Genomic DNA, 15,363 nt, shown 5'->3' on the forward strand with positions numbered 1-15,363 from the left:
AATTTTTTATTTTGTATGACAAACTTGTGTCACTTTTATAAGTCGCAAAACCAAGAGAACCATTGTTAAATTGATGATCGTAAAAACGGAAGCTCAATTTATCATCTAAGTATACCTCATGCAGCCCTTTTCGAACTTTTAGTTGAATTTGTATTTTATTCAAAGATACAATCTCTACCTCTTCGATAAGACTATTAAGTATGTCTACTTTATGATTTCTCACAAACAAAATAACCACATATACAACTGGAAGGTTTAGACCTTTGTTGTCTACGTGATTTTTTCGAAAGTTGTTCAGCAGATGGCAAGATGGACCAAACAGATTTAATATATATCCATTTCCAAAAGTTTCTTTATAATGATAAAAAAACGATAAATAGTTATTTGGTTTTTCAAATAAGAGTTCAAAAGTAGCGATGAAATCATATAGTACATTGTTACGAAATATTTCAATGTGCTGAAAAATATTATCAATTTTATCTGGCAGAATGCTACTAATTTGTTGAGATTTATCAGCCTTTATGTGAAATTCCTTTGAATGAGCGTTGTAAATAAAATGTTTTGATTTCCAATCTGCAGGTATAGTGAATGAAATTTTCTTAGTTTGTTCAATTTTTCGTTGAATTCGTTCGTTATGAGTTTCTAAATCTTCTTGCTCCGTGTAATGCTTAGCTAAAATATTTCGTTCTTCAACTAATTCTCTTTCGAAATTTTTTCTCAAGCTTGCCAGTTTATTTGTAAGGCCATTGTTTATTGCATTAATACTTTTAATATTAGACCCAATAGCGATACCTTTTTGGATAGAAGTTATCCGTTGATCTTGTATTGTCGTAGGGCTTAGTGATAGCAATTGTTCTTGATATTTCTGCACAGTATTGTAGATTGCGATAGAGCTATTGTTTAGTGTTTCTACGTTTAGATTTTTAACTAACTCAAGATTTTTATGATTATCTTTCATAAGCGTGCTTGAATTTTCTTTTTGTCCAGACGCATTATTAGAACTGTGTTGAAATTCAGCGCTTTGTTCTATTCTCTTTCCAGTTTTTAGCTTGTTACTTGTTGAAATATAATTTAAAATAGGACAAATTACGTCGATTTCACCAAACATTAGCGAATAAGTATTTGACGCAATAGCAGATTTAGAAACAATGTTGTTATGTTCTGAACTTTTATAATACCCAATCTGATTTATTTTGTGCACTATAAAAATACCATCATAATTGATTTTAACGCCGCTATGACGCATTGCAGTACATATGTTCGATTCTGGTGAATATATTTCTGTTCCGTAAACGGGTGATAATGAACAGTTGTCGGGACATATAACTTTAATATGAGAAGACAGCGGCATTGCAGCAAATATCTGATCAGTGCCTTTAGTATTACAAGTTAATGTAACGACAAAGCCTGAAAACTTTTTTGTCGGTATTTCACAAAATAAAAAGAAGTCTTTATTCAAATCACCAATATTACCAACCGAAAGACTATCTGATTCTAAGTAAATAAGCGAAGCGTTTTGAACTGGAATCTGCGTATACTCACTAATAATGTTATTTAATGACTTGCTCATTGGCACATCAATATAATCGTTTTTACACCTGCCGTAATTTAAGCAAGCATAGTCAACTCCGATAAGTGCGGGATGTGTCTTGTTATCCGATAAATTTTTAAAGCTTATCAATTGTTTAAGTGTACCAGCTGATGTTATCGAAGCTGGGACCATTCCGTCGACCGCACAAGATCCATTTATGGAGTCTAACAAATCACTTGTATTGTTTAATGGTTCCAACTTAAGCGCTTTACCACTTTGACAAAATACCCTTTGTACAATTTCTGGAGAACAGTTATTTGTTACATAATAAAATCCAATCTGATCCTTGTAGCATGCTCGTTTTGGAGTATGAAGAGTTAAACCTGAAAAATCAGAATCTGTTCTAACTAACGTAGCTGCTCGTTCACGATTCGACGTAGCACGTTTTTTTTTAAAATTTTCTTGAATCTTTTGAAAGTCTTTTCGACAGTTTTCTATTTTGTTTGCAGAAGTTAGTTGATTTTTTTTTTCCAACCGTTCAAGATTTTCAGTGATTTGTTGTTTTTCGTGAATTAGGGTCGTTGCAGCATCCTGGCCGTTTAAGGGAACGTGATCAATAAACCATTTGTTGTTTGACACAACGAGTTCAATTTTGTCTTGGCAATCGTCAATTGTGAGATCAAAGGTATTTCGTAAAATTGAAACATTTCGAATTCCATACAAAAATTGGTTTTCAAATTTTCCCAGAATCGTATGTGAATGAATCAGATTTAAACGCAAGACTTTTGCTTCAACCAATTCTAAATCTATGAAAGATGTCGTTGACGCGTTAAAATAATTTTTATAAACATGTGAAAAGTTTATTCCATCTAAACTTTTTTCAATAATAAACCTGGAAGCCACGAATTCCCAGTCAATGATTAGTTTATTAAATTTTATGGTCTCTAAAAAAATAATATCAAAATGAACTCTAAAATTAGTTGGACTAGCAGATGAAAGACTGGCCCAATAAGTGTTTAACTTTCCATCAATTCCATACTGTGGAGTATGTTCATTATCACTTGTACTTGAAGCTTCTGCTTTCACGCTGCCTAGATTTAATACTTCACTGCTAAATTTATGATTCTGTTTTAGCACCAAACATTTTGTACCTATGGAATGTCCCGTTACTTTGATTTCATCTCTAAGTGTGAATTTAGTGGTTAAAGCTGAAAAATCGTTACAGTCGGTTAATTGAACCACATTATCGTTCTCGTTTACCGAAAGACATTTGTTATTTATCATGTTGATTAATTGATTATTTTGGTTGAATTGCCATAAATAAGACTTATTTCCTTTTGCAATTAGAAATGAACACTTATCAACAACTGCAGTTTCAGTATTTAACGCGTTACTAGATGTTGTTGCGATACAATATTCAGATTGAGATTTCGATTGTATTCCTGATATTAACAAAAAGGGTACGGTTGGATGGAAAATAGGAGTGATCAAAGTTATTCCGATGTAGCTTTGGGTACTCGAAGACATTAAAATTATTATTTGGTTCAACCAAACACCTTCTGACATCCCAGTAAAGGAAATAGTCTCTGTGTAATCCGTATTTTCTACCTGAGTTTTTTTCCAATCAATAATAGTTTCAGTTTGTTTTGAGTCTAACGAGTACATTACTTTGTATTTGGAAGGAGAATATTTCCATTGGATCTGCAACCCAGCTAACACATAAGGAAGATCAAACTCTCCTTTCCATGTAACATTAGTCGAGGTAGCTTCTGAACACCAAAAACCAAGACCATTTTGTATAGAATTTTCGGGTTCAAAAATATTATTTTCATGCCTGCGCACAGAATCACTTGAACATCTATCAAATGTATTGCTAGCGTGAACTATACCATGGATCAAACCTAAAACTGTCAGAAATAACATATATTGAGAAGGCAAGTTATTACTTATCGTTCATGTATCAGAAATCTTGACTTAGAGAAAGAATATTATGATTCTAAAATTATTTCTAATATGTTTTTAAATAATTTTTTGTAAGATGTTTCGAGAATTCTTTGGAAGCATGGAATTCAACGATAGAACAGCTTTTCCTTATGTATTGAAACAAGAATTTTGGGATAACGAAAGGGATTGTGTTTTATTAGAACGTAATTATGATTTTGTGACTCCCGCAAATGCAAAATACGTGGTAGAAAAGTTTCAAAAGTTGCTAGACCTAATACCCTGTGATTTTAAAACTAAGTACAACCAGCTAAACGATTTAGTTTCTGTTCCTGTAAAAGTCGACGAGGTTGACTACATATTTCGTGCGGACGCTGCGCGAACTTTTTTAACTAAAAAGTTTCAACAGTGTCATTATGAAATACTTTGTGTGATATATCAATTCATTGGAGACTACCACCAAGGACTTGGTTACTTAGTATCGTATTTGTCGTTGTTTTTAGAAAGGCAGAATATTATTTATATTATTGCTTACCTCAATGAAAATTGCTGTGCAGGTTATTACATGTTTCAAAATAATAACTATTTACGCGACACTATGATTTTTGACGAAATGGTCAACGAGAAATTACCAGACGTTTGGAGTCGGCTGTTTGGAAAAGTTGTTAGTGGTCAATATTTATCCAAATACTGGATTTCTCTTGGAGTCACCGTATTACCGTTTTTTCATATTTACGAATGGCTCTACATTCTTTTAAACAATCCAACTTTGCTAACACTAATAAAATTCGGATTGTGCCTTTTAATTGTGTGCAAGCATTTATTATTAACATTTAGTTCAGTTGGAGAACTTTCCGACCTTTTTAAATTTGAAAAACGTATTTATTCGATTAATTATAAAATTCATTCGAATGATCCAATGTTGTTTGATGATATTATAACGGAAATGGATGAACTAGATTTAGATAATGCAGAAATTGCACACTTTAGCGCAATTGCTACTAAAAAATTGGAAGAAAGAAATCGCTTGATAGAAGAATTCACATGCTCAGCGGATGAAGATGATTTTTCAGATGATTTTAACGATTAAAAATAAAAATAATCCAAAAGTATATATTTTTTTTGATTAAGCAGTTTTTCTAAATATGGTTTTTCTCGAGGAAGCAAAATAGAATAGTATTTTTATTTTATAAAAAAGAAATGGCTAGAAAAACTGAAACTCAGAATACTGCAAAGTTAAGAATTGCCATAATTAATGCCAATCGGTGTAAACCAAAAAAGTGTAACCAAGAGTGTAGAAAGTTTTGTCCAGTTGTCAGGGTAGGAAAGCAATGTATTGAAGTAACTCCAGCTTCTAAAATAGCTTATATTAGCGAAATTTTGTGCATTGGTTGCGGTATTTGCACAAAAAAATGTCCTTTTGAAGCTATACAAATTATAAACTTGCCAAAAGATCTATCTTCCGATGTTTCACATCGATATGGAGAAAATAGTTTTAAATTACACAGGCTTCCTCAGCCGCGACCCGGCGTGGTACTTAGTCTGCTCGGAAGAAACGGTATGGGAAAGTCAACTGCAGTTGCTATTCTTAGTGGTAAATGCATGCCCAACTTGGGGAAAATTGACGATCCACCCACTTGGAAAGATATTATTAAGTACTACCGGGGAAGCGATTTGCAGAATTATTTTACTCAGTTATCCAAAGGAGATTTACGAGTGGTTGTTAAACCACAATATGTTGATGCTATCGCGAAAAAGAGTATGAAAAAAGTAAGAGATTTGGTGTTTAAAGAGTCAAGCGAGTTGTCTGATTTTCAAAAATCTTTAATTCATTTCTTAGAAATCGAAAAACTTTATGATCGTAACATTAGCGATCTTTCTGGAGGAGAATTACAACGATTTTCTATCTTGATAACGCTATTAAATGAAAGAGACATTTACATTATTGACGAACCATCGTCTTACCTTGATATTAAACAGCGAATGAACGCTGCTAGGCTTATTAGAGAACGTTCAAACGACTCAAATTACGTTATTTGCGTTGAGCACGATTTAGCAGTTTGTGACTACTTAAGCGACATGGTTTGTGCACTATGGGGACACGCTAGTGCTTACGGTGTGATATCTCAGCCTATGACTGTTAAAGAAGGAATAAACAATTATTTGAACGGATTTCTGCCGTCAGAAAATATGCGTTTCAGAGACGAAGCAATCTCGTTTCACATGGCGCAAGAGGTTGATGACTTCAACTCATCTCTGAATAGGTATAAATATCCAGCAATGAAGAAAACCTTGGGTAGCTTCAGCCTCACGATAGACCCAGGTTCTTTTAGTGATTCTCAAATTACTGTTTTGTTAGGACAAAATGGAACGGGTAAAACCACGTTTATTCGAATTCTCGCAGGGCTTTTAGCTCCGGATGACGATTCTGTGCAGTTCCCTAAGTTAAGCGTTTCGTACAAACCTCAAATGATCTCCGCGAAGTTCGAGGGAACCGTTGAAGAACTCTTTATGTCTAGAATACGTGAAAGTTATACTCATCCGCAATTCATTGCCGACTGTGTAAAACCCATGGACATCGACGAATTAAAGTCTCTCTACGTTAAAAACTTATCGGGAGGAGAACTGCAAAGAGTCGCTCTCGTGCTTGCTCTAGGTAAACCAGCCGATTTGTACTTGCTTGATGAGCCTAGCGCTTATTTAGACTGTGAGAGAAGAATCGATGCGGCTCGTATGATCAAAAGATTTATCTTGCACAGCAAAAAAGCAGCTTTCGTTGTCGAACATGACTTTGTCATGGCGTCTTACCTAGCCGACCGTGTTATTGTTTACGAAGGTGAGCCAGGCATTGACAGCCACGCAAACACGCCGCAACATTTAGTACAAGGTATGAACAAATTTTTACAAATTTTGGATACAACGTTTAGAAGAGATACCGTTAATTATAGACCAAGAATTAATAAATACAATTCATTAAAAGACAGAGAGCAAAAGTTGAGCGGACAATATTTCGTAGTTGATACAAACTAAACCATTTTCAAAGTCTAAAGGGTTTATGAAAATTGTTATTATTTCTAATTTATTGAAAGTAGCTTTATTTAGAGATAATTAATTTTTTTGCATTAAAATTTAGACGAAACAAAAATATTATAAAAATAATTTCTGTTATCAAGTATGGCCATTAAAGAAAAAAAAACCAAGGCTCAAATCGCTGCAGCCGCTGCTGCTGGTTCTCGTAACAAAAAGAAGAAATGGGCTAAAGCGAAGCGTCAGGAAAAAATCAAGAAAACCGTTTACTTCGAACCAGCTTCCTACAGTTCATTCAAGAGTGAAGTACCAAAAATGCGAGTGATTACTCCATACATTCTCAGCGAGAAATTCAAACTCAATTTATCTATAGTTCGTTCAGCTCTTAAAGAACTCGAACAGGACGGCGCTATTAAACGTGTTAGTGGAACCGTCGGGTCACTAATTTACACTCGCGTCTAAATATATGCTTGTTAATTTTTTATATGCTATAACTTTATATTAATTGTACCCTATTAAGTCTATTTATCAAGCAAATTGCTAGTTTGGTTAAAAGAGCTGTGCATTGTTATAGGTTATACAACAAAACGACCCGTCATATTAGTTTTTCTATTTCTTCTATGTTTATTGCAGCGTTGTCAAATTCGGTAGAACCGTAAATCAGAGTTATTTTATGTTTTGACGCCCATTCCTGAAGCTCTTTGACTTCATGGTAGTTTCCACCTCCGATGATAAACAGAATAATTCGATCGATTGTGCCGCTTGCGGGTGCTAAATACTTGACAAAGAAGTTCTCAGGGATCTGCTTCCAAAGAATCTTGTTCAGCAAGGAAATTATATTATTGTTGTAACCACTGGTGAGTGATAGCTGTTTCAAAATTCCTTTACTCTTGCTTATCACGCTGCCAAATAGTTTGGACCTTTGGTCTGGGATTTCGGCGGTTTTGTCTTTTTGAACCGTATTTAGAACGTTTGTGTAGTTGTTTTGCAATATGCTTCGCAAAAAAGTTATAGGTGAAGGTATTCGCTGAAATCGAGCGTAGACTACTTCATCTATGAAAGTTTCTATTTCACCACAATATTGAATTTGCGTCGCTAGTAATAGACGGAGCACGTCAGAAGGATCGCTGCTAGGATCCAAAGCTAACGCTTTCACTTGTGACAAGAGAGTTTGCTTTATTTCCGAACTGGCGATTATGGAAGCTGCCAAATCGGCGAACTTGTCAATATTTCGAGCATTTATTCTTTTAAGCATGGCTTCACAAATGTTTGTGTGTTTATCCAAGTCACTTTTCTCTTTTAAAATGTTCGAAGCGTCACTAAGCGTTTGATCAACGTCGAACTGAGCAACAGAATTTTCTATATTGGTTTTTTTAGTTTGCAACCCTTTGACCTTCTCTGAGAAAGTTTTTAAACTACTTGCGCACGCTGATATCACAGTCGAAAACTCGGAAAACTGGTGACTTTGGTAAAATTTGTCCGTATCGTCCGTCAAGTCGTATTTTACGTTCTTGATGCTTACAAAGTTGTTTTTTCGATCTAGTAAATCTGAGATCAAGTGGTCGTACGTCCAATAATGAGCAAATATCGGAATTAAGTCAAAAAGTCTGTCCAAGATTACGAGTGCCGTCGAACTTTCTTTGTTTTGCAACATCAGATTTCCTAACTTCGACTCTGGAGCTTGTTTTGCATGGCCCAACATCGTTTCTATAAATTGCGTCGCGATAAAATTAGAAGGCAACACAGAATCTTGATAATACACGGCCGGCAAACACTCAAGCGTTGAACAGATTGAAACTAAGCCCTTGGTGATCTTTTTTGTTATGTTGATTATTTCAAGGTCGTTTGTCGGTTTCCAGTACAGGTATGTCAACACGTGTGCAATTTTCAAATTGAAAACATTTTCTTTGTCTACAATGAACAGAGAATACCGGTCATAAACTCTGTTGATGGAAAATTCGTGCTTTATTGCGTTGAACTTTGTCACCATCAGTTCTAAAAACTCTGATTCGCAGTAGTCAATAAAATCAATATAGTAACACATGTACAAATTTTGTTTGATGTCTTGGCAGATCAAGTTTAGATTTTCTTCTGTTGCTTGCACAAAATAAACGGCACAACTGTTTTTGATTTGCGATCTTTTGACGTTTATAGGCAACAGCAACGACACTCCAAAACTTTTGAGTTTGCCAACTGTCAATAACGGAGCTAAAACCTCTTTTCCGTACACATCGAAAATCAAAATTTTCCATACATGTTCGTCTGTGCTAAATACATTAGCCAGACTTTCACGCGTAATACCTAACAAAGACTGGGATTCGTTCGACATATTCAATTGTCAAATCTAATATGCATCATGTAGTTTTAAGGAATGAATCAAAATATTTTACGGTGCAGCAAATAAATATCTATTAATTATTATTTAGCGGGGAAATTTAATCTAAAATGCATATGCTGTACAGAAAGTTAATACCAAGCGCAAATGAAAATTAATAATTAATATTTACAATATAAAGTACCTCATTAACGGTAGCGTCTCAGAGACATCTGATTGCGGCGCTTCCAGTTAGCTCGACGACCTGGTCTCAGACGAGAAGTGCAGCGACCCTTACTTTGCAAACCACGGCTCTTGCGGCCAGCACCAGTGACTCCACGCATTTCTCTGTGCTTTTTCGAAGCCTTGCAAATCCAATTAATTTTGGGATCGTTCCTGATGGTGTTGTGCATTGGGTCTACAAGAATTACTTCAAAAAATTTATAGAAAGCGTCTTGGCCTATCCAGTAAGAGTTCAAAACGCGTAATCCTCCGCAAACTTTACGGCCTACTCTTTGTTCAGCAAGCACTCGGAGAGACGCAGAGCTCTTTTGCTTTCTTACACCTTGGTGGACTGGTTTTCCGTATACGATACCCTTTGATACCTTCTTCTTTCGATCTCCGCGTCTGACACGAACTCGGTAAACGAGGTAACCTTGCTTTGCCTTGTATCCAAGTCTGTGGGCTTTGTCGGGACGAGTTAGAGTGTGTACTCGATGAATTACTGGAAGTTGTCGGTATTCCCAAGTACGGATTCGGTGAAGATAACGAAAAACATCGCTTTGCTTTTTGTTCCAAAGAGCTCTTAGGTACCTAGCAGCGCTCATGGTTTTTATTTATTATTCTTTATTTTGACAAATTACAAACGTCTTGTCTAATTTCTCATTCAAACTTTTTTTTAAAAATAATTTTTATTTTGTAAAATAAAATAAAATAATGAAATAGTATTTTTATTGTAAAAATCGTGCTGATCAAATTTAAAAATGGTCGAAATTGACAGATCAGCTGTTGAATTTAATAAAAATATATTTGATTGTCTCGACTACGATAAAGATGGTGTCATATCAAAAAATGATATTCTAGAATTGTTCAACCGGATTGAACTTGACGTCACTTCAGAAGACGCTGAACTGTTACTGGATAACATTTGCTTGATACTCGGCAAATGCTCTGAAAAATCAGAAATTAGCGGTCTGTGCGGCCTCGAACAAATGGACTTGCAGAGATTTTACAAGTATTGCCAAAGTGTATGTTCCTCCTGCTGACATGTAAATATAGAGTGAAGTTGCCAAAGAAGGAAAAAAATGGGCTATTAAGTTGATTTCAAACGACGACTGTTTCGTCACGTCAGAGTCTTTATGCAGCATTGCCACTAAATTAGGGTGAGTTCTTCAGTTAAAAAATCTTTAGTTTTTCGTGCAGTATTGAAGAATGCCAGTCAATTATTGAAATTTGGTCAAACTTAATAATCAACAACGAATTCAATGATCCAAAAAAGAACGAAGACGAAAAAATGGATTCCGAAGTCGTCATGCCATACTTATCTAGTCAAAACACCACAGGACGGCCGCTGTCGTATTTTGCCATGCGATCTATTCTAAAATATTTCGAATGATCCAGCCATTAGTACTTCGGTATTAGTGTTAACTGTTTATCTATTCGCGATCCGTCTATTACAAATAACTGGTAACAACTCTCCTTGCTCGCAGCTTTCATTGGTTTTTCCGGTTGGGTGAACTCATTTTCTATATTAATATCAATCTGAGGCGAACTTTTGACTTCGCACAAATCGTCGCTGCTAACAATTACTTCCCTGTCGGGATGCGTTTTGATCGACTCAGTTCTCAAAAGAGAAAATGGATTTGTTTTTTTAATGCTTGGGCTTTTAGTTATTGTTCTTGTGCACTGTACACTGGCGAACTCTTTGAACGCGCTGTCGTTCGCACTGTCTGCTTCGTAAAAACTGTTTAATATAGACATGCATCCTTCAGCATCAGCACTATAGGTTTCATTCAAAATCTTATTTGATTCAGCAATATAAGAGTTTTGACTAGTCAGATTAGCCGATAATTGCTTAGCGCAGGCACATTCGCTGTACATCTGAGTCGATGACAGTGCAGAACTGCTGTTATTTATCAGTTCACTCGAAATTTCTTCTGGAACAACATCGTTTAAGAAATCATTATTTTCATTTTGTTTTTGGCTGTTTAACGCTTCTATCGTTCCTTGAATCGCTTTTGCTTCAGTATGATCGTACACGTAACTTTCACTGTCGGTCACGGAAAAATAAGAACACGAATCTGTACATTCGTTTGAATCGTACATTACTTTTGGAAACTTTTCAATTAGGGTCTTATAATCATTTAGATTAGGCTTGTCAAGAGAAGACTTGGTGAACTCGCAAAACTCTTTTAAAAACTTAATATAGTTTTCAGATATCTGCTGTTTTTTTTTGTAAATGTTTTCTTTTGTCGAACTGCCTTGACAAGACGAAGAAAAATTTTCAGCTTCGCTAAGGCGAGAATCATAAGAACTCATGTAGCCAGTGCATGAACTGCAATCAGACGATGAGTGTTCGCTTGTATATTCGTTTTCATTGCTGTTGATGAAATAATTCCTAGTTATAAATTTTATCTCGCTTCCGTCTACGCGAGTCTTTTCAATTTTGGTAATTGATTGAATTTCTTTAATTACAGAACTGCAAAGTTCAAGTAACTTAGACATACGTCTTCGCTTTTTGTTTAAGGTTCCTGCACCACGGCTGTACCAGGTTCTCCTGAAGACCAATAACAAATGACCTCATTCTTAATTACAGAATCCACACAATAATCGTGCTACCCAGTTCATTTTCGGCCTAGAAAATACAGCAACGTTGTATTCGTAATCATTTGTAAGATATTTTTTCCACATATACGGTTCATACAAGCTGTGCTGCGAATGAAAAATTTTTTCTATTTCGCCTCTAGAAATTTCAGATTCTATTGGTTTAATTCTATGTATAGTTTTTCGGCACGACACTTACCCAAATTCACTATTAAATTGGTTCATGTTTTATAAATTTAAACGATTAATAAACTTGAATAAAGCATGTCCTGCATGTTTTTAATGGCTATGCAATGTAGAGTCAGAGTTAGCTCGCTAAATAAACAGTAAACTACGTGTATAAAAAAAAGACTGATTATGTACCTATATCTCTGTTGTAAATTATAATTTACTTTGTTCGTCGCAGTTCACCAACTAGACAAGACTTACATTGAGTAAGTGTGTCGTCCAACTCTGACGATAAATTTCTGTAGTTGCAATGGCAATGATTGCAGCGCCATACGTAAGATTCTGTTAATGAAAAATAACAATGAGCTTGTGTAACTTTCAATTCAGGAAACATTGAAGAAGCCTTCCGTGCAAAGATCTGAAATTCTGCGCCGTGCGGGTCTGTTGAACCTTCAAACAAAATCTGAGCTAGGTGACATGTTTCGTGAAGCATAGTCTTTTTTAATTGAAAAAAATTTCTTACGACTTTTTTGCTTAGAACGATTTTAAAACTGTTAATTTGGTTAGAACTAGTGCCGAAATACTGTGTGTATGCGGAGGATGAAGTTAACTTGCTACTCCACTGAATGCTGATGTTAACCGGGAGACGAGACGAAAAAACCACGTCATTATATAAGTAGTAGTACTGGTAAGCAACCGTGTGTCGGTTAGAATCGGTCAGTTCAGCCCTTGAAACACTAAGCTCGGATTTTCTCACGTTTAGCGGATTATTAGAGAGTTGATCAGCCGACGTGAACCTGGGTTTGATTGTGTATTTTTTGAGTTTCGTTGAATTTTGTGGTGAACAAGTCTGCGAAAACAGAGAACAGCAACTGGTGTCTGGCGTTTCCAAAAGTTCCTTCGGCGAACGAATTTTTCTTGGCTTGGCGATGGGAGAATGGGAAAATAAATTAAGAGATTTTGACTGATGATATTTTAACGTATCGAAAACCAATTTTGCTTTCGTATTATGAGAAGCGTGGTTTTCAACGTCAACGTTGTCTATAACTGCACTTTCGCGTTTTAATAATTTTATTGGAGTAGAAATAAATTTTGGCGAGTTAGCGTATTTACTTCTAGCTGAAGCAATACAAGATTCATAACCACATTTGATTTTATCGTACACCATCGAAAATCTGCTTCTTACGGCAAGTCTTTTGTCCTCACTGTAGATAGGTTGAGATCTTCGTAATTTGTAGCATTGTGCTGGCGTTAGAGAATACAAATTTGAACTATTTCGTTTATCTGAAACGTTTGGCTTGTCTCGGCTTGCGAATCCAGCAGAGTCCGACATAATAGCGGATCCGCTTGTGAGTTCTTGTTCGAAACAACTTTTATCGTGCTTAGGATTATAGCATACCGTAGCGCTTTGCTTATTGCGTCTACGGCACTTTAACTTAGAAAGTCTAAATATGTTGAAGGCTGAATTTATGGAATTAGCGTTACTCGCTGTCTTATCGTCGGCATTTTCGTTAATAGTTTCAGAACTGTTATTGTTATCCGTCTTTTCGGATACGTCAACTGACTCAACGTTTTGATAGAACTTTACCAAGTCAAGTTTGAAAATTTTTTTCAGAGGTTCTTGCATTTCATCAGAGCCTAAATCAAAAGGGAAATTGGATAATTCAAGCGCGTTTTGATTTTTATCTGGTAAATCTTGCGAAAGTGAATTCATTATTAAAATTTTTTCTAGACTTGTGGCATTTACCGTTTCAGTATTGTTTATTGGATTAGTAGAAATTCTGTTTAGCAAAACGTCAGTCTTGCAGTTAGATACGTTGCTAACACCAAAATCACTTTTCGTATTCATTAAAGCTATTAAAGTTTTATCTTCAAGATTATTCGCCAGGAATACATTGGAGTCAGAATTTTTTTCTTCACCCGATAAAACCGGATTCTTAGCCAATGTATCGTTTCTTTTAAAACCCAGATTCGATTGTTTTGCTTCTAAAAGATTGGGATACATAAAAGAAAACCTGGCATTCTCGTCTGACGAAGGAAATAGACTTTCGCGTCCGAATCGAGGCGACGTAAAGCGTTCTACACTGCTAGATGTAGAACGTCTGAATGGTGAAAAGAATTGATTGTCATGTAATTCATAAGTCATTCGTCAGACAATACATAACAAATCTTTAAATTAACGATTTAAAATGATTTTTCCACTACTCGCGACGTTTTTTTAATAAAAATGTACAATTATTTTCTGTTTCTAATATCTTAAAAAGATTTTAAGTAACAAATTCTAATGTTTGTACAAACAAACAAAAACTATATCGATTTGTTTTTTCGATATGTCGTGTTAACCATAATAAAACACAAGCCTAATTAAATTTAAATGCATTGTCGCTGGCGATTCTACCAATCTAAAAAAATAAAGTTTTATTCTGTAATCTATTTTTACTTACCTTAGCTTTGACTTTGTTTATGTTCGGTTTTACATAGTTGGCAGACGAAAAGTTTTTGTTATTTTCTGACAGCTCATTTGATAGATTATTATTTTTGTTGGCATTGTAATGTGGATTAACGGTGTTCGGAAGAATTTTTTCTAATGCCTGATAATTGAATGGTTCGTTCATATGGTATCGTTCGTTGACGTCTTTTAAATTACCGTTATGATGCTGCCAATTACTTCTGTTGGGTGTGCAATCTCCATTATTAGAAGTCTGAGTATTGTAGTAGGAAACGTTTTGAGTGTTAGAAACATTTCTATACATGGTATTATTTTCGTAAATAGATGAATTAAGACTAGATGAATGTGAATTTTTGTAGTGACTTGATACCATTTCGTTTTCAGTATACGTAACATTATTACTTCTAGCTAATTCAGCTTCAATATACGACGAATGCCTTACAGAGGGTAGCGATGATCTAACCTCTTGGTACGCCATATTGTTTTGATTCACATTGTTGTTAACATTATCGTTGCGATCATAATTATAGGGAGAATTTGGAATGACAAAACTGTTGGGATTCGCAGTTTGGTGATAATCTTGTGTGTAGTAATATTTGTTTTGTACGTTAAAATCAGAATGAAAATCAGCTGTGCTCATGGGAGTAACAGACTCTGATCTGTAAAGATTTGCGGTAGTGTGTGAAACAGCACGAGCGTTAGCATAAAAGTTGTTGTGATTAATACTGTTATGAGTGTTGGTGTTCGGTGTGCTACAAGAGTTGTAAGCTGCATAATTAGATGACGCCATGTGTTCTTGCGGTACGTTTAAATCTGATTCTTCGAAACCTCTGGAAGAAGCATAGCGTTGACCAGTAGATAAACCGAAACGAGACTGCATCCGGTCGTTTGTTATAAAATTAGTGAGTTCTTGCAACTTTTTCTCAATTGAAGCATATGTATTTTGCGTTTCTGATTTACTGTGCAAAATAGAGCTTGCTGGTATAACTTCATCATTAATCAGAATATCAAGTTTTTGCTTTTCTTCTTCATATTTTTTTGAGATTTCATCAAGATCTACGTTTACACACTTACTTTTTTTTGATTTTTCAATAATGAGCTGAAGTTCTG

The 15,363-nt window shown here is 35.2% G+C and overlaps 2 protein-coding genes across 2 annotated transcripts; one reads left to right on the forward strand and one right to left on the reverse strand.

Moving 5' to 3' along the window:
• Positions 1–4,672: 4,672 nt before the first annotated feature.
• LOC142598086 (uncharacterized) lies at positions 4,673–6,502 on the forward strand. The gene has a single exon (XM_075735050.1). The coding sequence runs from the start codon at positions 4,673–4,675 to the stop codon at positions 6,500–6,502; it is 1,830 nt and encodes a 609-aa protein (XP_075591165.1).
• A 2,396-nt stretch (positions 6,503–8,898) lies between these two features.
• On the reverse strand, positions 8,899–9,640 carry LOC142598073 (uncharacterized). The gene has a single exon (XM_075735038.1). It carries the CDS (start codon positions 9,638–9,640, stop codon positions 9,023–9,025), a length of 618 nt encoding a protein of 205 aa, XP_075591153.1. The 3' UTR covers positions 8,899–9,022.
• Between the last annotated feature and the right edge of the window lie 5,723 nt (positions 9,641–15,363).

Source organism: Dermatophagoides farinae, unplaced genomic scaffold (assembly GCF_024713945.1).
Source record: "Dermatophagoides farinae isolate YC_2012a unplaced genomic scaffold, ASM2471394v1 contig6, whole genome shotgun sequence".
NCBI lineage: Eukaryota > Metazoa > Arthropoda > Arachnida > Sarcoptiformes > Pyroglyphidae > Dermatophagoides > Dermatophagoides farinae.

What these genes read in the sequence shown, in the direction of transcription:
- LOC142598086 (XM_075735050.1), top strand. Translation starts at nt 4,673, where the DNA reads ATGGCTAGAAAAACTGAAACTCAGAATACTGCAAAGTTAAGAATTGCC.
- LOC142598073 (XM_075735038.1), bottom strand. Translation starts at nt 9,640, where the DNA reads ATGAGCGCTGCTAGGTACCTAAGAGCTCTTTGGAACAAAAAGCAAAGC.